Source organism: Nanorana parkeri, unplaced genomic scaffold (genome assembly GCF_000935625.1).
Source record: "Nanorana parkeri isolate BGI_ZX_2015 unplaced genomic scaffold, ASM93562v1 scaffold126, whole genome shotgun sequence".
Lineage (NCBI taxonomy): Eukaryota > Metazoa > Chordata > Amphibia > Anura > Dicroglossidae > Nanorana > Nanorana parkeri.
Window position 1 is genome coordinate 2033652 of NW_017306394.1, and position 25084 is coordinate 2058735.

The following is a 25084-nucleotide window of genomic DNA, read 5'->3' on the forward strand; positions in this document are numbered from 1 at the left end:
TTCCTGTAGTGGACTCTAATACTATATATATATTTTTTCACCTTTTGCTTTTGGTTTTTAGCTTACGGAAGCTAGGAGGTCAAAATAAGCAAACAATACTATGTACATATATGTAAAAAGTGTTATAAATAGGTTTTTAAACCACAGATACTATTTACATCTTCAATGAACACAGGAACCTCCCCCACCATCCTCTCTCTGTCAGGTGAGGGGAGATTGAAATGTTTTGGTTTGTTTTTTTCGATAATTTAGGATCCCCTTTAGACTTTGTATTCAGCTTTTTGTTTTCTTCTCTTCCTTCTTTCCTGGGTTTGGCCGGCCGGGGTGGGGCCTATTCGCGCTTCCTCAGGATGATGTAGATGATGCCGCTGATGGCGGACAGCGGGAAAGCCACCCATGCCAGGATATAGGCGAATCCGAAACTGGCCCCGTCCTTATGCCAATCCGTGTGCCGCACGGTGAAGATGGAGGCTCCGGCTACTATGCACAGCGCTAATAAAAAAAAGAAATGGAGCGTTGTTAGGGAGAAAAATCACATGCAAATGTAACATGTAACAACAAGCAAATGTAACAACAAGCAAATGTAACATGTAACAACAAGCAAATGTAACATGTAACAACAACAAGCCCAGCATGAACTGGTCACCCTAAATTAAAAACAAAACTAAAATAAAAAAAATATATATATAGCTTCCTCTCAATGCAATACATTGTACATTATGATTCAACACATTCAAATGTATAATACACTAAAGAAAAAATATAAAATAAATATATATTTTATAACTGCACCCTCTTTGAATTTCTTTAGTTCGTGGAAGCTGCCAGCCCAGATTCCAGACCCCCTGCTGAAAGACCACTGCAGCATTATTGGATAATAATACCAATAGTCTTTGGGTCCCGGTCCTATGAATTCCTCCCCTTAGACTTTTATCGCTGTCTGTGTCCCCATTTAGGAAACCTCATTTCCTATGTGGTCACTGGAACAGAAAGTGATCCGAAACTATGCAACAATGACATCAATTCTTTCTTTAATAGAATGGAAAGGTTTTGGGTCAGGGCGGGTAAGGGTTAGGACCTGTCTATTTTTTCATTGATGTCTCCGATTGGAGAATTCACCTTTTTTTGGCAGCAAAGAGACAAGAAGTGGGGATAAATCTCCCCTCAGGGTTACAGACAGCAACAAAAATAAAATAACCTGAGGATTTAACCCTTCCTCGCCTGATCTCAAATGAATTAAAAAGTGTTGTTGCGTGGACCTATATGGGTTGGACTTGATGGACGTATGTCTTTATTCAACCCCAAATACTATGTAACTATGTAACTATGTTGTGATGAAAATGGTATGTTAAAATTTTATTTGCACTGGGTGATATCTATATATTATATACACATGAGGGATAGGGGTTAACAATTACATATGGCAGGATCACCTGGGGTTGTTTTTGTTTAAAATGAAAGCTGCAGATTTAAACACACTAACAACTTATGAAATGAGATTAAGATGTTAAAGCGTTTATATAAGATTTGAGTGATTGGGTTTAGATCTGCTTTGCATTAAAATATTTTCCATTTCCTTTCCGTCTGTCTATACGTTATTGAATTCTGATCTGTGTGGGATTTCAGTTTTGGAAGTCCTTTCATTTTCCCATCTAGCTCACTCTGGATTTCCATGACCAGCATTGTCCCGTTGAATGGATTTTGCCCCCCGTGGTCATTTCCTATAATTGACAGTACACAAGACACCAACTGTGACGGCCCGGTTCACACTGCGGACTTTGTTCAAGAAAATGCTGCTCTGGGCATTCTCCGAACATGCCAAGTGTCTCCACCGGGCCAAACCTCCTACTGGCCGGGTCCAACGACATTTAAAGACAAGGAAGACCGTGTGAGCGCTTTTTTTTTTTGTCGGAAACAACAATATCTGAAGGCCATGCCAAGACTGCGGCTGCGGAGACACAAACGGCAATTCCATCCAAGTGTGGCATTTCACTCGGCGTGTCTTATGTCCAGGAGCCTGAAAGCTGGACCGTTCGAGTCTCATGTCACAATGGCACTTCTTGTTTGTTCCCATCAATGGCAGCTTGTGGGGTATAAGGTGGGATTTAAAGGGATCTATTTATAAACAATGCGCAGAGCCTTTCGCCCTGCGAATCTCTGTGAAAGGTCATTTTCCTAAGCAAATTGTGTTTTGTGACTTGGTTACAAAGTTGCTGACGTGGAGATTCAGCAATGGCTTAACGTTGTCAGCCTGCAACAGGAAGTGATGTTACTGGCAGGATCTCCAAGTAAGAAACTTTGTAAGGGACAAAACAATCAATGGCCATCGAATACGCTACTTCACACCTGATTGGTTTGTTGTGCATTTCCTGAAGTGTGACAACGATCAACATGAAGAATCCCATTATTTTCCAAAGGTGCCCATTGCCAGCCAAATGTTGTATTCAGGGGTGTCCCTAGACTTACTAGGTGGGGGGGGTTAAGGGTGCTGGTGCACGTTACCAGGGAAGGGGTGGTGCTGCTGGTACCTCTGGCTCTATACGGCATCTCACCCAGCTCACTGATGTCACTGGTTGCCAGGAGCTGGGCGGGACACCAGCCAGAGCGCCACAGGTAGCTAAAAGCTCCCCCTACGTGACCCAATGAGATGCCTCATTATAGGGATGGCCCTGGTTGTGTTTCTTGTCGTTTGTCAGTCGGAGCCCAAAAACGTATATGAACTCTTTTGGGCAGAATTGCGCATTTTTGGCCCCACAGACTTTTTAATGGCAGTCCCAAAAAATTTGCATTTTTTGGGTTCATTGGTCTGCTGCTGCTCCCTCACAATCCTATCACAGACTGAGGTGGGGAAGTGACCTGATTGTATTGTTTAGTTGAGGTGGGGGTCAAATAAGTCCACAGGAGAAACAAAAGACATCCAAATGCATTTCAGGACCCTAAAAATCCCTCTTGATCAGGACTTGACATTATAGCAAAAAAAGTGAAAGATGTGACATCACATGACTGTTGATGCAGACACATCGTCATACTAACTTTCACGTTGGCATCCAGGAGCTTATGTTTTGAGTCCTATAGATAGTTTGCTATCCTGTCCAAGCCCCGATGGAGGGGGAGTTTTGGCCCCTGCAATGCGTTGGATACCTTTTGTTTCGCCTGCAGGGGCATCCCGAGGCCGGGTGTCATGCACGGCCATCTGATTGACGCGAGAGAGGAGTGAATGTTCACCCGGCCGGATGAGGTATGCCGCCGGGTCCCCTCCTCTCTCCTGACACTGTCGGGCTCTCGGTCCATGACCGAGTGCCCCGACTTTTTAGAGGGGGTGACACCAAAATGACTGCCAGTCATTTTGGTGCCACCCCTGCAATGGTGTAAACCGGGTGCGGGCCGCACCTCCCTTGTGACGCCACTGTTCCCCTGTCCCCTGTGATATTATTAAAGGACTTTTGGACTCTTGTGTGGATTGTTTGGTGCTCTCTTTTTGTCTCATTTATATGTTGCTTAACGGCCGTAGAGAAAAGACAGATCACCACCCTGGGAGGCTGTATAAATCTCAGGACTAAACAGACAGGAATACAAATCTTTCAGCAGGTAACACAGTTACAATATACGGATGTCAACAGCTGGAACTCCCTCCAAGAGAACAAATACAGTAACAAAAAAGGTTACATTGAAAACACAAAATGAACAAATACTAAACAAACATAACCATCGGCTTCCCTGTGAAGTTTTCGTTACAATAAAAAAGCAATGCAACATTACACCATGGTCAGAGCTGTCAGAATACAAGTGGCAATTCAGTCACGGAGCGGCCTTTCAGGGGAAACAGTTGTCCAAATAATAACTTAAGATGAGTCAGCGGCCAGCTATGCCGCAGCACACAGAATTGGTAATCCTCGGCTCAGCCCGCCGGGCCGATCTGAATGGGGCACTGAATGAGGTCTAATCTCCACCCTGCCATGGCAAAGCCTGCAAACTTTTACTCAGCTGCTCAGTTCTGGTCATGCCCCATTGTGTTGATTAGAAAATGTTCTTGTTCAGCTCTGCTGCATATGGAACACACAGGGGTCTATTTAGAAACAATCTGCAGAGACATTCACCCTGTGAATCTCTGTGAATGTTCGTTCTGTGCGAATAGAGGCAAAAATTAACGTTCTTAGTTATATTTTCTTTTGGAATGTAACATTTGGAAAATACTGTATTTTGGCCACTAGATGGAGCTGAGGAGCATTTAAGTATTTATTTCCTATGCTCCTCAGCTCCAACTAGTGGCCAAAATAGGGTATTTTCCGAATCTTATATTAGAGCTGAAAAGAAAATATGCGAAGAATGTTCGTTTTTGCCTCTATTTGTACACAAGGAATGTTCACAAAGTTTCCCAAAGGTGAATGGCTCTGTAAATTGATTTTTTTTTAGCTTTGGGTAGAGTGGAGGAGGAGTTAGAACCTCTGCCAGGTTTTTTACTTTGGTTTGTGTCTGTACTTGGGAGGTCTCCTCTCACTTCCTGTAGGGTCACCGGTGTAGCAATTAAGGGGAATTTCTCCTACAGGGACTCAGACAGCAATACAGACCTGGAAAAGGGTCTATTGCTTTCCTACTCCACTGAAAACATAAGAAAAAAGACTGATCTGGGCTCCTACTATAAAACATCAGAAGAGAATTTGCCCGTTTCGGGCGTCTTACCTGCAAGAAGCTGGAAGATTCCAGTTAGGTAGAAACGTCCACCTTTTGTAAGCGTGAACAGCTGGCAGAAGAAGAGGAACAAGGCCAGGACGCTGAAGATGATAGACAATATCATCATCGCCTGGACGGACTGGAGCCATTCTGTCAATGAAATTAAAAAGAGCAAAAAAAAGAAACACAATTATTTATTATTTATAATCTCTGAGCAGGAAGCACTTAACTGGCCTGTGCCAACTCTTATAGATCAGTCTGGGCGTGACAGCCTGGATTATGGTGTATATGGAGGAATCATTCTGAATGTTCATTGATTCAGTGCAATAAGTCATTTGGATGGAGGGATGCCAAAGAAAGAAAGCATTACTCTGCATCTAATAACTAGACAGAACTCATGGGAACAAAGCCAATCTATCCACCGAAGACCAGTCACATCAACGAGACGCCTCATATGCACAAATACATAGCCCTGATATCACCGAGATCCTTCATATTCATGAGAACACAGCCTATCCCATCACTAGAGACCAGTGATATCACCGAGACCCTTCATATTCATGAGAACGCAGCCTATCCCATCACTAGAGACCAGTGACATCACCGAGACCCTTCATATTCATGAGAACGCAGCCTATCCCATCACTAGAGACCAGTGACATCACCGAGACCCTTCATATTCATGAGAACGCAGCCTATCCCATCACTAGAGACCAGTGACATCACCGAGACCCTTCATATTCATGAGAACGCAGCCTATCCCATCACTAGAGACCAGTGACATCACTGAGACCCTTCATATTCATGAGAATGCAGCAGGGGCATAACTAGAAATCACAGGGCCCCATAGCAAAATTTTGAATGCCCCCACTCCCCCACTAAAAGAAGAAAAAAATAGGACCTACCTCCAGAACACGTTCCCACTCACTGTTGCAGAGCCCACTATAGACCCCGCACAGCCCACCATAGATCCTGCACAGCCCACCAGAGGTCCTGCAGAGCGCACCTGAGACCCCGCAGAGCCCACCTGAGACCCGCACAGCCCTCCTGAGACCTCGCATAGCCCACTTGAGATCCTGCAGGACCCACTTGATACCCCACACATACCAGAGACCCCGCACAGCCCACCTGACACCTTGCAGAGGCCACCTGAGAGACCAGTGACATCACAGAGACACTTCATATTCATGAGAACGCAGCCTATCCCATCACTAGAGACCAGTGACATCACCGAGACCCTTCATATTCATGAGAACGCAGCCTATCCAATCACTGGAGACCAGTGACATCACCGAGACCCTTCATATTCATGAGAACGCAGCCTATCCAATCACTGGAGACCAGTTTCATCACCGAAACCCTTCATATTCGGTGCTTGGAGTAACGTGCGTTGCTGCAATGCATTCAGTATGAAGGAGCATTGAATATCCAAGATGGTCAGGTACAAAGCTGTCATCTATGGCAGGGAGAACTGGTAGGCAGAATGTCCAAGGGCCACAAGGTCATTTAGCCCACAAGACTCCGCCTCTAAACTGTTGGCGCTATATAAATCCTGTATAATAATAATTTAAATAATTGTTTAGGTGTAAAATGTCCCTCAACCCACACATTGGATTCTCTTTCCCGCGGTTTGTATGGGCCCTGTGTACTGTACAAGTCATAGAATTTCTGAATGACGCCTCAGATAAGTCAATACTATCAAATCTGCCAACCTGCAACAATGTAACCAACTGATGCTGAATGAATGTAACGGTAACATTCTCATCTGCGCCTATGCAGGTCTACTTAGTGCAGTCAATGTGTGAAGCGGGTCTCTCTGCTCTGACTAGGATACTCTGACTTCTGATTGGCTGGTAAGGGTTACTGAACTGTCACTTTTGGACTGCCCTGAATAAACCCGAAAGTGTCTGCATAACTGTAGAATTCCACATCTGTGACGAGTCTAAAAAAAGCAGCCAAATGACTCATAAGTAATTTTCCACCAAATTCGACACTCCGGGACCAAGGGAGACTCGTGTTTGAGGACTTGTGTGTCCTTCTGCTGCAGTTATACCAAACCGCCACAAGAGGGAGCCCAGAGCTAAGGCTTCTCCCCAACATTGCTCTCTATGGGGCCCCTTTGAAACGTGAGATGAAGGGCCAATAGAATCCAGACTATAACTCTATTTTTATCCGGGTTATAGTCCAGAATCCGAAAAGGGCAAGGGGCACAAATAATCCCCAAAGTGATTCACATATGGCAGATTGCTAATAGCGCCGTCTGGCGCCCAGCTTTTTCTTCACTCAAGGGCTGTTAGCACGTCCGACTCTAAAATCAGCCAAACACAGTTCAGTTCACATTCTTTGACATATAAATTACTATTATTGTTGTCAATGTATTCTCTTTTTCTTTCTTATAAGGAATCGATCAACCTAGATAAGTTAGTCTATGGTAGCGGAAGTTGACTGCCTCTGTTTACTTCTCTCACACAGCACATGACTTTTGCTTTCTTCCATTCTCCTTGTCCTTTTCTTAGTTGCTAGACTTTTTTTTTGGCACAGAAAGGACCCAGCAATTCCAGTGATGTCTTAGATAGGAACATGCTAATAGATAGACATAGATATGACCCAGCTAGGTTGCTCCACTCCGGAGGACTCACCGCTGCTGGACGCGTTCACGCAGTTCCATGTATTGGTGGCGCCCTCGGTGCAGTTCTGCCACAAGTCCGCCGAATAGGCATTGCCGACCAGCCAGCTCTGGTGGAGAAAGAAAAAGACCCAAAGTGTTAGTATGAGGATGGAGAGGTAAGGCCCCTTGATGTTGTTGATCACTTCTTGACTGACTTCAACCATGTCAGCGGTCTAACTGCAAAGAAAGACACCAATAAGTTCCCTAAAGGCGCCGTTCCTACCAGCTGACTTTGCACATAAACCGTTTTCAGAAGGCTGGTTGGCATTTTCTAAAGGCCAGGAGGTGGCGCCACAGATCTGCGGCCGTCGCCCTTTGACTACACCCATTATGGGGGAACGCCAGTCAGCAGTTATAACACAGCACATATAGGACTCAAAACCCGGACTGTCCAGGTGAAACCGGAACAGGAGGCAAATGAAACCCAGACACAGCACACCCAGACACTCAAAACCCGGACTGTCCAGGTGAATCCGGAACAGGAGGCAAATGAAACCCAGACACAGCACATATAGGACTCAAAAACCGGACTGTCCAGGTGAAACCGGAACAGGAGGCAAATGAAACCCAGACACAGCACAACCAGACACTCAAAACCCGGACTGTCCAGGTGAATCCGGGACAGGCGGCGACCCTACTCCCTCAGAAATCCGCCCACTGAAACAGTGCGAGCTCTGAGGCCGCCACCCCAACACTTCCTTTACCTGGTTGTTTAGCATGACATATGGCTTTGCTTCAGCTGTAGAAAGAGGAGTGTAGATGGGAACCTATTGCCCGTTGGCAGAGGTGTCCCCAGGCCGGGTGTCACCTACTGGGACACCAACATGCACACGGGCGACGTCGTTATACGCGTGCATGGCGCCAAACCGCACGTGTGTAATGACGTCACTTACACTTAACAGAGAGAGTCAAGGTATGCCACCGGGTCCCCTCCTCTCTCATGCAGCTGTCGGGCTCTCAGCCCACTTTTCAGAAGGGGTGACAACAAAGTGACTGTCAGTCATTTTGGTGTCACCCCCTCAGATGGTGTCACCCGGTGCGGGCCACACCCCCCTTGTGACGCCTCTGCCTGCTGCCCTTTGCCCCTTTCTCTCATTCTGGAATGCCTTAAAGTGCATGTAAAGCCAAAATGCATTTGTCTAGCTTGGGATAGGTGGGGAATGTTCCGTTTTTTACTGCTATCCGGGGCTCTATTTGAAAGATTTGCCCTGACTTTTCTGTCCCGGTGACAACAGTTTTATCAGACAGGAAGTGAAGGGAAATCTGCCACAGGGACACACAGGTTCTGGCCTTTCTTTGCTCTACTAAGGGGTGTCTGTGTCTCTGTAAGAGAGTTGCACTCACTTCCTGTCTAGTAAAATGTTGTCAGCAGGACAGGAAGTGAGGGGGAAGCTCTCTAATGGAGTCTAGGGTTGCCACCTGTCCCGGATTCACCTGGACAGTCCGGGCTTTGAGTACTGTATGTGCTCTTTCCGGGTATCAGGCCAGCTGAAACCCAGACACGTACAGGACTCAAAACCCGGACTGTCCTAGGGAAGCCGGGGCAGGTGGCAACCCTAATGAAGTCGCTAATAGAGGTGAAAACCTGATGGGGGTTCTAACCCTTCCCCGGACACACACTTTAACCCTGCCAGCCAGAGTGTGCAATTTGGCTGGCTTGCTAGTAAGATAAAGCAATACTCCGACCTGAAATACTAAAATAATAATGAATTGCCCATAAAGGAAAAATAACACAAGCTGGTTTTGCTGCAATATTCAAATGCACATATTTGCCCCGCGGTGCTTCTTTTCTGCCACTAGATGTCCTCAGTCTGCATTATTCAACCCCATTTCTCTAAATCCATGGGACCCGCCCCCAGCCTGTGACTGGACAGTGAAAGGAGAAGCAGCACAGTGATGAGATCAACTCTCAGTCACTCTGCTCTCTCCTCCTATCAGCATCCTCTCACATTCCAGCCCTGCCCTGCTGCACAGCCATTTAGCACTTACACTGCTTACACTGACATGATGTATTATTGATGGCAGAGCTGCGTACATTTGTGTCTTTTATAACGGCCCACTTTAATACCGGGTCTGTGAAGGTTAATATCAGGACTCGGCACAAAGCACGGCGGACTCAGAAACAACGTCTTGCACAGTGATGTGATATAAAATGTCTTCTGCAATGACCAACTATCACCCCGGGCCCTCTAAGAGTCCCTCTGCCTCTGGGAGTAATTGCCTGTGGCTGACAGAGTCTTGCAATGCCTCATGGGACTTGTAGTTCCAGCTGGAGGGGCGGAGTTGGCCACACCTGAACTAGAAGGAGAAGAGAAATTCTTTATTCGCTGTCAAGTCTGCTCGTTGTTCAGCACTGAAGACAACTGTTCTCCAACGCAATAACTGGATGTTGTCTCTGGCAACGAGGGAAACCAACCGGCTACATCTGCCATCCAGCAAACACTGCAGCTGTGCTGAAAGTGTAACTGTAAGTGGTATTAACACCGCTACATGACCATGGCATCGTTACTCTCGCTTTAACTGACTCCTCCACTGACGCGTTTTGCCCTCAGGGAGCTCTATGAGTAAGCCCTAATTAGGGAGAAAGGAGGAGCCACATCCGGCTGAGGGGAAGATACAAGAATAGCCATGTAAAGGCGCGTGGGCCAGTCTTCATGTCAGGAGTAATGATGCAAGAATGGCCATGTAGTGTTGTCAATAAAGTTTATTGAAGGGAAAAAGCGGTGCACGACCTGGACTTTTGGCTATGGGGAGGGGGCGGACCCCAGAGTGGGCCTGGCACCCGCGAGCGGTGATCTGACAGAAGTCTACTAGAGTTCAGAGCATGACTTCGGGCAAAACTTTTGCAGCGGACACACACACACCCCCGGCACTGCAAGGGTTAAGCGCTTGTTTTTGTCTGGGTCCAATACTCACCCGATCTTTGGACTTTTAGACTGGTCCCTGGGGCCCCTCTCCTTCTCTGCCACAGTGGAAAAAAGGGGGGTATCCCCACTGCAATGGTTAATAAAACTTTTACCCGGGGGTTCTTCTGTAAGTTCGAACGTTCGCTCGTTCCACCTTAATCTGTCTCTTATGCCTCCTGCAGCCGGTGTTCTATCGAAAGCTCGAACCCGTCGAAATCTCCAACCACCTCACTGCCGGGTACTTGCAAGTTGGAGATTTTCGACCAGACGGCGTTAGACTGCAACACACAAAGACTGACGGAGCTTCTGTACAGCCGCATTGTAACAATATTCAGCAGGTGGCAAACTCGACGAGTATTCTGAAAACGCTATGCCGCGCATGCGCACCGCAACTGTACAGGGCTTCGGCCTAGGGCTGCAACAACTAATGGACATAATCGATTATAATCGATATTACTTCGGTCTTTCTGAGCACCGGAAGTGAGGTAGTTGGAGATCTCGATGAGTTGGAGCTTTCGATAGTTCACAGATCACCTCACAGGCTCACTGTACTTTACCTAAATCCCTATGAAGTCATTTCCCTTCTCTCTGCTTCCTGTCTGGCCGGTTACATTCCGCGGCAGGTCTGAATCCAATTGGTGGAGGTGACATACGTCTTGGTTCTGTCTGGTAATAAGCTTTCTCTGCAAGGAGTGGGCGTGTCCGGGAACACCTGCAACACCAGCCGGCGTTCCCAAACCAACCCGTGTTAAAGAACGCAGCAAAACGATGTTTCGGGAACCCGAAGACACGCCTTGCTAAACGGGACTCGTCGCCTTATTGTCTTGTGCCCGCTAAACCAATAGACTACACGGGGGTTGGGCAAACAAGATGGCCGCCTTTCACTAAAACAAAAAACAAAAAATGCAAACAGCCAAAAATCCTTCCCGGAAATTAATAAAGATTCATTTTTCGCGACCTTTCCCCATCGAGCGCACGGCTTCATATATACACAATGCACTTGGCAGAGCCACATGGCAACCTGTGCACACGGAACCCAGGTAAGGACCCCAGGGCTGTTTATAAAAACAGAGCGCTCGTTCACTGGCAACTGTACTACGGCTGACGCTCGTGTTTCTGGCGTATGTGATTCTCGGAATACCAAAGAGTCCAGCAAGGAAATTCTCTTGTCAACACATTCTGTTAACCGCCGTGGACCCGGCTCATCGGCGCCCCCTGGTGGGGAAGGAGAGGCCGGCATGGCTGTTTTAAGAGAGCAGATACAAAACTAACCAGACTGGTCCATCGATCTCGCCCTCTTAAAGCTGCAATATGATGGGTGGACCCGGGGCTTGCGGTGTAAGCCAATGGTGTCCTAGACGCTGCAAGCAAACACGCCCTTAACTCCGCGCAACCAATCCTTACACCTCGCACTTTTTTAGGAGAAATGCATAAAGAACATGAAACGGAGTGGAAAAAAAATGTAACATTTCCTAAGTTTAATTACCCCAAGGCAGGAGCCAAGTGTGCCACCGCTACAGACACAAACCTGGGCGGACTTCTGTCTGGATTAAAACGACATCATGTCGTAACAAACCCTTAACCTGGAAAACGCATCAGCAAATTTTCCTGAGCGGCCCTCCAAAATTTCCACGTCACGGGCAATGGAAAGTCTAGATTTTTGGTGGGTTTTGGAGTCGTCTGCCAAATTTAGCATTGCAGCTCGCGAACGACACAATGTAAAAAAAAGATACAGAGTAGCAGAATGTGTTACCTTGTGGCGGGGTAACACACAAATGGCTATTTTTGGGGGGGAGGTTAAAAAAAAAGATACATTTTTAGATTGAAGTTCCAAACTCCGAAAAGCTTCTACGGGATTGAAAAGCGGAATTTAAAGATTATAATTTATTCATTTTAAAGATGTTTTTTATTTGAAATGGGGGGGGGGCCACTTTAATGAAAACAAGTGCTTCTTTTTTTTCTTTCCGTTCCATTGTTATAAATAATATATTTCTATATTGTTCTCCGAATGCACACCCTGTTCGCAGCCCGATAATACATTGTTCACTTAGGGGTAGTATAGCATAATAGTATAGCATAATAGTATAGCATATGTACATCTCAACAGCTTCTTAAATAATAAAAAAGCCTCCTTTAAAAAAAAAAATAAATGAATACAATATTTTAGAGCCAGATTTAAGTGGATTCTTCTTAATGCATGAAAAAAAAAATCTATCAAATATTAATAAACACATAAAATATGTCATCAACGTATCTTACAGAATCCTAATAGACACGTAGATGTCAGATGCGTACAAAACAGACCCCTGAGGTCAAAGGAAAGTGTTCTGTTTAGGAAGGTCGAGTCCCGCTAAGTCTCCAGCCTCTGGCTGAGGGGCACATATGTTTAAAGTTATCTTTTTTTTTTAGGAAGAGATCGGAGTACTTACGCTGACAATTGTAGCCACGAAGAGCAGCACCAGCACTGCCACATGCAGAACTATGATCCCGAGCAATAAGAGAAGCATTTTCAGTCAAGTATTTGGATTCCTAAGGGGGGAAAAAACAAAAAGAGAAGAAATGTTGGTTTAAATCCCTCTGTTGGGCTCCTTGTTGTCCCTCTATGAGCAGCTTTCGGAGTGAAGTCACAGACTGGGAGAGGCAGGACACAAGGTTGAAGAATGGGTGTGTCGTTTTTTTTTTTTTACAGCTATGCAGCCATTGGCCAGTAGGGGATTTTTAATGTTTGCTTTTAGTTTGTAGCTGCTGGGAGACCAAAAAAAAGTGCTTTATTCATCAAAACTTTTCTCATGTGTTTTAACCACCTTACAATTTAACTCCTTCCTGACCCCCTAGGTCAAGCTGGCATTGCTTGGAAAGAGTTAAAACTGAAGGGGGTTTTTTGTTTGTTTGTTTTTTAACTCTCACTCCAGCTTACACACCCAGAAATTCCAACTTCTCCACATCTGTTTTTTATACGTTTTTGCTACTTTTTTTCTTTTTTTTTTCCCCCGCATGACTGACATATGGGATTAATAAGGTTATATTATGAATCAGGCTTTTTTTTTGGGGGGGTTTTTAAACCCAGCCTGAGTTCCTGAAAAGATTTGCGTCCCTGGCAACGGTCCTGTGCAGAAATGTCAAGGGTAATTTCAGTGGAAACATGCTCATTTGGTGGGTAACTGTCCACCATCCCCCCCAAAAAAAGGCTGCACATGTGTTTTTCTTCTATTCACATCTCCCCAATATAGGAAAAATATATTAAAAAAAACATAATATACATGTAAAAAAAAATTTATATATATTATGTAAAATAAAGAACACAGGGATTATAATACCTTTTAAAAGTATTATTTGCAGTCTGTAAAGGGCATTTGGTGACCTGTCCAGAGGCAGATTTTGGAAAAGCACAACATTGGCACAGCATTGGCTGGGTGTCTCTCCTGCTATCTGCAGTCCAGCAGGAGTCACACCCAGTATCATCTCCTAGACATCTACATTCCCAGCAACAAGGGGAAAAATGTAAAAAAAATGGATAAAACAATAAAAAAAAACAGCAACTAGGTAACAATCAGACTTGTAATAACATTGTATACAAATATAAATTGCTGTTTCCGGCCAGAATTGGATTCTTGTGCAGAGATACAGAACCAGCTCAGCCAGCACAATGAAGAGAACTCCAGCAAGTGATGCGATCAGAGGGCAGAGAGAGGTCTGCACAGACAATACACAGAGATGTGATCAGAAGAGAACTTACTGGGTGCAGGAAGAAGAAGAGAGGCCAGAGGTTTCCTTCAGGAGTAGATCCAAGGGATGTGACTTTGTCCCCACACTGAGTTATCTGAGGTAAGATGCTGCCTGTAGTGAGCATATAAGTTTTCCTTTAGCAGGAATGACGCCCTATGACGCCTGCTGCTGCCTGGGTGGGGCGCTAGCATAACAGCCTAGGTTGGCATCGTTTTGCTGGGTCTTGTTGTGCTGCAGCAGCGGGGCACCTGACTCTGGATTAAAGGGGCACTCTGGGACTGTTAGTTCAACAGGTGGTGGATGTAGTGATAGATTTGTCTGCGTGGGCATGCTGGGAGTTATAGTTCTACAATATGCGGATCCAGGTACAATAAAAGGGAGGGCTGGATGCAGTTTGGAATGGATGTCCCTATAATATTAGGCTGTACCAGTGCTTCTAGGGGGTGGGCAACTGCGGCCCTCCGGCTGTGGTGGAACTACAAATCCCATGAGGCAGTGCAAGATTCTCACAGCCACAGGCATGAGTCCTGGAGAGAGATGCATCATGGGATTTGTAGTTTCACAACAGCTGGGATGGCCGGAGTTTGGATACCCCTGTTCTAGGGGGTGGGCAACTCTGGCCCTCCAGCTGTGCTTTAGCTACAAATCCTATCACGCCTCTGCCTCTGGGAGTCATGCCTGTGACTGTCAGTCTTGTAGTGCCTCATGGGACTTGTGGTTCCACAGCAGCTGGAGGAACAGAGTTGCCCACCCCTGTTCCCACAGGGATGGATTTTTTTAAGTTTTTGCATGCTGGGATTTCCATAGGGCTGTTCTATATTTGGGGATGAGGGGCATCTAATCACTGACCGGCTTCCATATTAAATACATTTCTGTACCTAAATAGAATATTGGTTTCGGTGTTTTTACTAGGAAGGAATGCCGAGACCTTTGACTCCTTCAGTGTTAGAGATATATGATTCTACCTCACATGGCATGCTGGGAGTAGTAGTGCTCCAGCAAGTGATGTATCTGCGCAGCAGAGCAATGTCTGGGAAAATGTCATATTAGCTTTTTGTGGCTAAACACAATTATCAGTCCGTTCATGCTCAATGCAGTCCGAGTCCACCGAGCACCAGCGGAACTCTGCAACCATACCTGGTACAAGTGGACCTGTCAGATAGTTTACTGGTCTGCAGGAATAGGTTCTTGACAACATATGCAGCAATGGGCATGTGGCCCTTCCAAAATCCATACCAGACCCCTATCCCAGATAGGGGTCTGGTATGGATTTTAATGGGGGACCCCAAGCAAAGACTCAATAAAAAATGGGGGGTTCCCCTTTACATCAGAGTAACCCACTTCACATTAACCCCCCCTTCCTTCCACATCAGAGTCCCCCTTTCACATCAGAGTCCCTGCATTTCACATCAGAGCCCCCCTTTCACATCAGAGCCCCCCTCCCTTTCATATCAGAGTCCTCCCTCTTTCACATCGAAGTTACCCTTTCACATCATCAGGAGCTTGCCTGCACCATGGAAAGACATGACTATGGCACCCCTAAGTAAGCCAGGAGGCACCCTGGTTGAGAAAGGTCCTACTGTGCTCAATCCTGATTCTATTACAAACCACTGTTTAAGCCCTGAAGAAGGGGAGTCCTTTCCCTCGAAACGCGTTGGCTTATCTGATACTCTTATCCAAGAGTGTGATGCACATTTGTACTAGGCACTCCTAACCACACACACCAGAAGTTGTTGAGACATTTGACTGTCCTGATTAGAAGGCTAGCAGCCTATGCCCAGAATCGCACCCATACACCCCAAACTTTTATCATAATCTCACCTCTTACAAGGAGAACGGACATTATACTTTATTCATTAGAACCGCGTCACCGACTTCCAATCTCATCAGTCCAGCGCGATCACACACCTACTACACATTTACAGCCTGGGTATAGGGCATCAGTGACCATGTGGTGATAGGGTTGTCACATGTCCAGGAGTTACCCGGACAGTCCGGGTTTCGAATGCCGTGTCTGGGATCATGGCAGCAGAAACCCGGACACAAGATGTTGAGCAGACAGGGGCAACCAAAATTAAGATAGGGGCTACTGGCCCCCCACTGAAAATAGTCTCCACTGTGATATTTACATATGAATAAGCCGCGACTCATTCTCCCCAGAAACATGTCTGCACGTCGCTAGAGTGTTCAGGTTTCGCTTGAAGAAAAGGTGGCAACCCCATGTGGTGACAGGGCCACTTTAATCTCCAGATCATTAGACTGGCGCTGTGACCATTTGGCTCGCTCACACATAACAGTGATAACAATGAAACAGAGAAAATTAAACTTTTGCGAGTTGTTTTGTAAACATATTTATTACAATTTTGGAGGAAAGGATAAAAAAATAAACAATGTTCCCCTAATATGAAACATTTGCCTTTATTTACTAACAATTGCAGCAGAAATGGGATCGCTCTGTGTGCTTGGTGGGCTCGGGGTGCTCGGTGCGCCTGGTGTGCTCCGTGTGCGTGTGCTTGGTGTGCTTGTTGTGCTCGGGGTGCTCGGTGTGCGTGTGCTCGGGGTGCTCGGGGTGCTCGGTGTGCGTGTGCTCGGGGTGCTCGGGGTGCTCGGTGTGCGTGTGCTCGGGGTGCTCGGGGTGCTCGGTGTGCGTGTGCTCGGGGTGCTCGGGGTGCTCGGTGTGCGTGTGCTCGGGGTGCTCGGGGTGCTCGGTGTGCGTGTGCTCGGGGTGCTCGGGGTGCTCGGTGTGCGTGTGCTCGGGGTGCTCGGGGTGCTCGGTGTGCGTGTGCTCGGGGTGCTCGGGGTGCTCGGTGTGCGTGTGCTCGGGGTGCTCGGGGTGCTCGGTGTGCGTGTGCTCGGGGTGCTCGGGGTGCTCGGTGTGCGTGTGCTCGGGGTGCTCGGGGTGCTCGGTGTGCGTGTGCTCGGGGTGCTCGGGGTGCTCGGTGTGCGTGTGCTCGGGGTGCTCGGGGTGCTCGGTGTGCGTGTGCTCGGGGTGCTCGGGGTGCTCGGTGTGCTCGTTGTGCTCGGTGTGTTCGGGGTGCTTGGTGTGCGTGTGCTTGGTGTGCCCGGTGTGCTCGGTGTGTCTCCTCACACAGGAGTCACCATGCACAATAATCTGCATCCTGGTGCACGATTTTAGGATTCTGAAAACCTTCCTCAGGCTGATAACACGTCTGATAGGAAAGGCCGGCGGCCTCGGTGTTGCCCCTGTTCCTTCTGCATCCTGCCTGGGGGCCCCTCTGTCACCGGAGTATAATAATCAGGCCATTGTGATGGATTTAGGGACAGGGGCCCAGCGAGGGGCTCCCAGCTCCTGATTCAGCATCACGCAGGCACAATGTCATTCAGAATTCTAACGACCTCGAACCTGTGACAATGTTGCCAATTTGTGTCCCCACAAGCCAGACTTCATCCTACCGTCATGTTAAAGCCCGGCTTAAATCGGCCAAATACAACCCCGTGCATCAAAACAAAAGGTGCAGACGGTTGGTTTCGTTTCAAAATCAGCCACAGAGTAGAAAAGACTGTCCCTGAACAGCATGCTGCAGAGAGGGACCCTTGCTCTGTGTTTGGAAGCAGTGGTCTCTCTGCAGAGGTCCGACATGCCTCCTACAGAGATCCAAAGTTACCCAATCTGTTGGAAGCATGCTGATTGCAGGACCCTAGGCGAGCACCTGAGTGGGATTGCAGCCTCTCCTCATATTAGGCCGCATCCACATGGGCAGAATCTGGTGACTCTGGCCGGCAGATCTAGCAGCGGCTGCTGCTACTCTGTATCACGTTCTATACACTGTATATAGGATGTGACGATGTCGAAGGACAAACCATCTCCGCAGAGGAGGAGCAGGCAGGCAGGAGGGAGCACCACTTGGAGAGTCGGTGAGAATAACTTTATTATTGAACCTAGACAAAAAGCAGCACATTTTTCCCCCAGAGTGGTTCTTTAATGATATCGTACCCAAATAAGCTTGCCATTGTATTACATTGATTTGGGTGACTCTGCAGCTGCCCAATTGGACACGGAGCTCTGGCCCCAGCATGCAAAGCAGCCAAAGCATTCTCAGTGTGGAAAGTGGAAAATCGCCGGGGGTCAGCTGTGATTATTGGAGGGCCGGCAACAATGTGCGCTATGTATACGCGATGCGGGACAAACAACGTCTATTATATCCTATAGAAGGAAAAGGGAAATTCGCGCTTTGTGATACAAGGAAATATTCCGCCATTTTTCACAGACGTTTGCTGAATGGACGTCTCTGTTTCCTTCGGAATCCGCAGATTATTCCTCATGTATAGCTGTGGCCAATGCTTTGTGATGGCGGCCATTTTTAATCCGGTTCCAGCATTCCGGCGTGGAAGCTCAAAGTAAACTTTAGCGGATGATAAGATTGTGCGATCTCGGTTTATTAGGTTAAGGGTCAGCTTTATACTCTATATTACCAAAAGTATTGGGACGCCGGCCTGTACACGCACATCAACTTTAATGGCATCCCAGTCTTAGTTCGTAGGGTTCAGAAGTGAGTTGGCTCCGCCCTTTGCCGCTATAACAGCTTCAACTTTTCTGGGAAGGCGTCCAATCAAGGAAATGTTACGGAACCCCTGAATCCAATTATTTGGAGGGGGAGGGGCCCAATACTTTTGGTAATATAGTGAATATTAGCTTTGTATCTATACAAAGAGAGCCGAGTGTTACATTGTTATCAGTACAAAGAAAGGAGATTGTCCAATCAGATTGTCAGGTGTGTGATCAGCTATTATATATACAGTGTGTGTATTATATAGCTTGTAGTTGCCTGGAGTTCAGCTGTACAAATATATTTTAGTTTTACATATATACAGTATATAAAACTACAGATAAGATTAGGGTGTGAAAAGGTCAAACATCCAGACTAATGATCAGATAGTTTTGTCATGTTTAGTACATACATGACGAGTAATGTGTCCGTGTAACACTCCCAGGTATTTATTACCTCTCATAGAGATCACAGCACACCCCATGACAATGCCTTCCTCTGCTTTCCTCTCCACGAGGATCGGAACCATCTTTGCTCAGGCATCACCCAGGGTCACCATCTACTTCCTGGACTGAGATATCCACTCAGAGAAGACATTGTCATGTAAATCCCGGTGCCTGTGCAGTTCTTGGCTGCAGCCTTTGCATTGTAACTTTGCAGGGGCTGATCTGTCTCAAACGTTTGCTAGAAAGTTACAATGTTGCAGACTGATCACTGGTGGAGAGGAGACTGAGGAAATGCTTAATTCTGCCTGCAGGAGACTGATCATTAGGGGGAGACTGAAGAAATGCTTCCTCCTGCCAGCAGCAGGCTGATCACTGGGGGAGGGGAGACTGAGGAAATGCTGTGTCCTGCCTGTAGCAGACTGATCACTATGGGAGGCGAGACTGAGGAAATGCTTCCTCCTGCCTGAAGGAGACTGATCACTACGGGAGGCGAGACTGAGGAAATGCTTCCTCCTCCCTGCAGGAGACTGATCACTATGGGAGGCGAGATGGGAGGCGAGACTGAGGAAATGCTTCCTCCTGCCTGCAGGAGACTGATCACTATGGGAGGCGAGACTGATGAAATGCTTTCTCCTGTCTGTAACAAACTGATCACTGGGGGAGGGGAGACTGAGGAAATGCTTCCTCCTGCCTGCAACAGACTGATGACATCATCTCAGTCTAGATAAAGGCTTTTTAATGGTGGAGCTCTTCTGAAAAATGATGCTGTTGCTATGGCGACCTGTCCGGAATTTCTTTATACAGAGTTGTAGAGTTACAGAAAGTTCCCATTGAAGTAAACATTTCCAGTTGCGAGGGCTGATCCGTGGAAATCATAGCGGAGGCATTCTCTCTCTTTCCGGTTCTGGGAGGACAATGAGCCAATGAAGACGCTCTGATTTTCCCTCCAAATTGGCGTTGTTTGTATAAAGTTACCTCACAGGAAGCAATGTGACACTCTGATGTGAATCACCTACAACCAGTCGCTGGTGGTGTGGGAACGCGGCCCATGTGACAGCTGACCAGGGGGGGCTCCCCCGCCTCGCATAGCCGAGAAGCTGCGGTTTCCCCCGCTGACCTGAGGTTTGCTTTTCAAAGAGACGCGATGCATAACTTCATATCTCTGACACCAGGGACGCTTTGGTGGGAAAACATAGCAATTCCACACAAAAACATTTTTCTTTCTTTTTGCTTAATTACTCGGTCAGCTGTCACACCGGAAAAAAGGGTCATTAATTAAAGTAAATAAAAACATTTTGTACATGTCTGCAGTACGAGCGCATGTCCCGGTGTTTTATTTCTTTATATACTCTGCATGTGCAAAAAATAACTTTCAATGATCCAGACATGTAGTGAGCTCTTTGAACTTCCTCTTTTACGTGACAACACAGCTCTGAATTCCCAAGCACGTGGTGTCAGCCCTGCCAACTTCACTTCAGATGGATTACAAAGAACACAGCCCTCTCCTCATCTCCTCCCCCCTTCGCATCTCCAGATCCTTTACTCATCTCCATAGGAAACTTTGGCGAAACGGGTTGGAGGGCTGGACCTCCTGCACATTGAAGTTATGGATTCATTTATTCTTTATAGAATGGACTGTCACAAATCTTTTATGTAACCTGATGAGTAGAAAGCGTACCGAGCTGATAGGTAAGAATAATGTGCGTGTATGAGTCATCATTTCTGTGAAGGAAGATGTTGCTGGTACATATATCAGTATGAGCAATATTTGTATGTGTTGTAATATTGTTTTATTGTACTATATTGCCAAAAGTATTGGGCCCCTCCCCCTCCAAATCATTACATTCAGGTGTTCCAATCCCCTCCATGGCCACAGGTGTATAGGATGAGGCACCTCGGCATGCAGACGCTTCTACAAACGTTTGTGAAAGAATGGGTCGCTCTCAGGAGCTCAGTGACTACAAGCGTGGTGCCGTGATATGTTGCACATAAGTCCATCCGTGACATTTCCTGGCTACTAAATACTGTTACTGGGATTATAACAAAGTGGAAGCAACTGGGAACAACAACAACTCAGCCACGAAGTGGTAGGCCACGTCACATGACAGAGCGGGGTCAGCACATGGACGCTGGTGCCCGGCGGGCCGGTGTAATCCTCCCAGTGACTCAGCTGAGCGGCCGGCATCACTTAAACTCATTACGAAAGGTCATTTGTGTCTTATCAGCATCTCTCCATCCTGCTGCGGCCGGCCCGCATTATATTCAATTATTTCAGACGAAGCCTCTCAGCGGGATCCTGGAAATGGGCCGTTTACAGGTGGAACACCCAGCCGGATGGATGACAAGGAGACGGTTTCAGGATGAGGTCAGCGAAATCAGAATAACGCCCGGCTCTGTGCCGATCGCAGTGCTCAGAGGAGGCGGCAACGCGACGCACCTTCATAATGCGACGGCATGCAAAACAAAATGGCCGCCTGTAGGCAGGAATGGAAATCTGTTTAGCCTGAGCCGGCGCCCTTACCTGTTGCAGGACGCGAAGGACCCCGGCGCCCCGTAAGGCTGCCCTGTCATCAGTCTGGTTCAGGCAGGAGGAAGCATTTCCTCAGTCTTCCCTCCCCCAGTGATCAGTCTGGTTCAGGCAGGAGGAAGCATTTCCTCAGTCTCCCTTCCCCCAGTGATCAGTCTGCTGCAGGCAGGAGGAAGCATTTCCTCAGTCTCCCCTCCCCCAGTGATCAGTCTGATGCAGGCAGGGGGAAGCATTTCCTCACTCTCCCCTCCCCCAATGATCAGTCTGCTGCAGGCAAGAGGAAGCATTTCCTTAGTCTCCCCTCCCCCAGTGATCAGTCTGCTGCAGGCAGGAAGGAGCATTTCCTCAGTCTCCCCTCCCCCAGTGATCAGTCCGCTGCAGGCAGGAGGAAGCATTTCCTCAGTCTCCCCTCCCCCAGTGATCAGTCTGCTGCAGGCAGGAGGAAGCATTTTCTCAGTCTCCCCCCCCCCAGTGATCAGTCTGCAACATTGCAACTTTGTACTAAGTCACAAGGTGAGAGGCTGCAGCAGGGGCTGATCTGTGTCAGTCATTTGTGTACAGGAACTGCACAGGCACCGGGATATACATGACTGTGTCATCTCTGAGCCGGCATCTCAGTCCAGGAAGTAGATGGATGATGCCTGGACTAAGATGGTGCTGTCCTTGTGGAGATAAGATCAGATGAAGGCATTGTCAGGGGGAGTCATGTGATCCCTGTGAGAGGTTACACTTAACAAGAAATATATATCTGATGACAGGTGCACTTAAAGAGAAATGTATCCAGCTTCAGGGTTCTTCTATTTCCAACTGCAATTCCCACTCCAGAGCTGGGAGACGGTGTGAGAGGTCTGGACAGTTGTCAAGGAAGTTTGTACCACCCAAGCTGAAGTAAAGCTCAGCTGGAAAGGCATCGAAGTCGCTGGATCACCATGACAGCCAGTCAGCCAGCATTTTCAGAAGGAGGGGTCAGCCCCCGAATCTTCTCTCAGAGCAGGTTTCCTGTGATGCAGCACGATGGCGGTACCGGCCCTTTAAGCAGCGCTGAGTGACACATTCTTTCCAGGCACCAAAATATCACAGCGAAATGAACATGCCGCCCCTGTAACGGGCCAGACACCCTATTATTGGCTGCAGGAATCCCGCTGGTAATCTCCCCCTCCCCCCGCGCTGAGCTATTTCGTGTTTTTATTTTTCCCTAAACAGGGGGGGGCATCGAAAAGGGAGGCGGCGCGGAGTCTAAGTATGCCAGTCCCGGGGGAACAACGCTGGCACGGGCACCAGGCAGGGCTATCACTGGTGTCATGGGTTCAGGTAGAGCTCTGGGGGTGCAGGTGGCAGCCATGACGGCTCAGCATCTTTATCCTGTGCCAGGAATCTGGTCATGTGACCACTTTCTCTGCTGCAAGATTGGATTAAAATGTGAGCTTATAGGTCCCCCTCTCCCCCCCATCTGAAATTATCTCTACCGGGCTGCATGTTGCAGGAGGAAACACTTCCTCAGTCCCCCCCCCAGGGATCAGTCTGCTGCAGGTAGGAGGAAGCATTTTGTCAGTCTCCCCTCCCCTAGTGATCAGTCTGCAACATTGTAACTTTGTACAAGTCGCAAGGTGAGCGGTTGCAGCATGCAGCCTCTCCTGGCTGTCTCTGCTCGCTCTCTCTCCTGACTGTCTCTCCTCGCTCTCTCTCCTGGCTGTCTCTGCTCGCTCTCTCTCCTGGCTGTCTCTGCTCGCTCTCTCTCCTGGCTGTCTCTGCTCGCTCTCTCTTCTGGCTGTCTCTATCTCCTGGCTGTCTCTCCTCACTCTCTCTCCTGGCTGTGTCTGCTCGCTTTCTCTCCTGGCTGTCTCGCCTCACTCTCTCCCCTTGCTGTCTCTCCTCACTCTCTCTCCTGGCTGTGTCTGCTCACTCTCTCCTGGCTGTCTCTGCTCACTCTCCTGGCTTCCTCTCCTGGCTGTCTCTCCTCACTCTCCTGGCTGTCTCTCCTCGCTCCCTCTCCTCTGGCTATCTCTCCTCTCTCTCCCCGGCTATCTCTCCTCTCTCTCCCCGGCTGTCTCTGCTCGCTCTCTCTAATGGCTATTGCCATGCAGCGCTAGAGTGTCCGGGTTTTGCTTGAAGAAAAGGTGACAACCCTAGGCTGATCTTGGTCAGGCATTTGTGAACACAGCCAAGGATTGCACAGACACCGGGAGTCACATGACTGTATCATCTCTGAGCCGACATCTCAGTCCAGGAAGTAGATGGTGACCCTGAGTGATGCCTGGACTAAGATGGTGCCGTCCTTCTGGAGATGAAGTCATGTGATCTCTGTGAGAGGTAATACATACCTGGAAGTGTTACACGGACACATTACAGAAATACAAAACACATATCTAAGGCTGGGGCGATAGAGCGTCTTTGTCGATCACTGTGATAGCTCAATGTGCATAGGAGGATGTTCTAAAGAGAACCTGTCACCTCCCTATACTCCGGCACTCTTAGTAATAGCAGTTCACATTTCCTCAGCTCGGCCTTCTAGAAAGCATTGCAGTATTGAACGGCCAGAGTAAGACATCAGCCTCTCCCCTTCCCAGCCTGCAGGATGTAACACACATTGCAATGTGATCTCACGGGTGTCATAATCCCGTCTGCTCTCTCATGAACTGCTTGTGAAACTGGCTGTCCGTGTTTTCCTCCAGTGACGGCGAATATTCATTTTTATCCTCAGGGAGTATGTAGGTCTTTTTTTTTTTTTAAAGCTGAACTCCGGCCACCAAAACCTTCATTTAAATATATTGCTCAATAACCACCAATGATACAACAACTAAATTTGTATGTGCAGTGTACTGGCGCTTGGCTGTTGTGGCCACCACCCGGCGAGGCCAAGGAGAAGGCTTAGACGCTTCCGCAGGAGGGGGGCGCATAAAGGGCAGGACCTGGAACCTAGTTCACAATTCATGGGGGAGGGGCACACTTTGGTCTTTTCACCTTGGGTGCTAAAGGACCTCGTCCTGGCACTGCCCACCACAACACTACACAAATGTATGACATGACTTGCACCCCGTATGTAGGGTTGTCTTTGGCGGAACACAGGGCCGGATTTACTATCTCTGCTGCCCCAAGGTCAGGTATCTCAATGCCAAAAGCTGAGACGCCGGCACTCCAATGTGGTAAGCAAACGTCTATTTATTGACGTGCAGCACAATAGGTAGTGCAATACCGGTTGCGCTGCACGTCAATAAATAGACGTTTGCTTACCACATTGGGGTGCCGGCGTCTCAGCTTTTGGTTATGTTTGTGATGGTTGTCACACGTCGACTACCGTAGCACCCGCTGTTTCAAGAGGGATTCTGCGGTCAGGGGTGCGATGGGACCATGGACTTTCCAGGTTACTCAATGCGACCCCTAAAACGCCAACCCCCAATGGGGAATGGCAGACCTGCAGGCTAATCTCTGCGACAAAACAAGCGGCGGCTTCCCCGCTGTACATTTAACTCTGCTTGCCCAAGGCAGGGCTAAAAGTAGAAAACAACTACCCGCCTGGCGCCCGGAACTGCATGTCCCGGGTATTGGGAGATAGCAATTCCACACCCCTGCTGCCCCTCTACTCTCTGCTGCCCCGAGGCCGGGCCTTGGTTGGCCTTGTGGGAAATCCGGCC

General features: G+C 47.9%; 1 protein-coding gene across 1 annotated transcript; it reads right to left on the reverse strand.

The window, feature by feature from the left end:
- Window positions 1-224: 224 nt before the first annotated feature.
- Window positions 225-24113, reverse strand: PMP22 (peripheral myelin protein 22). The gene is made up of 5 exons (XM_018553640.1): window positions 24102-24113; window positions 12675-12774; window positions 7311-7407; window positions 4681-4821; window positions 225-492 (listed from the first exon to the last, which is right to left on the reverse strand). Exons 2-5 carry the CDS (start codon window positions 12750-12752, stop codon window positions 332-334), a joined length of 477 nt encoding a protein of 158 aa, XP_018409142.1. The 5' UTR covers window positions 12753-12774; window positions 24102-24113; the 3' UTR covers window positions 225-331.
- Between the last annotated feature and the right edge of the window lie 971 nt (window positions 24114-25084).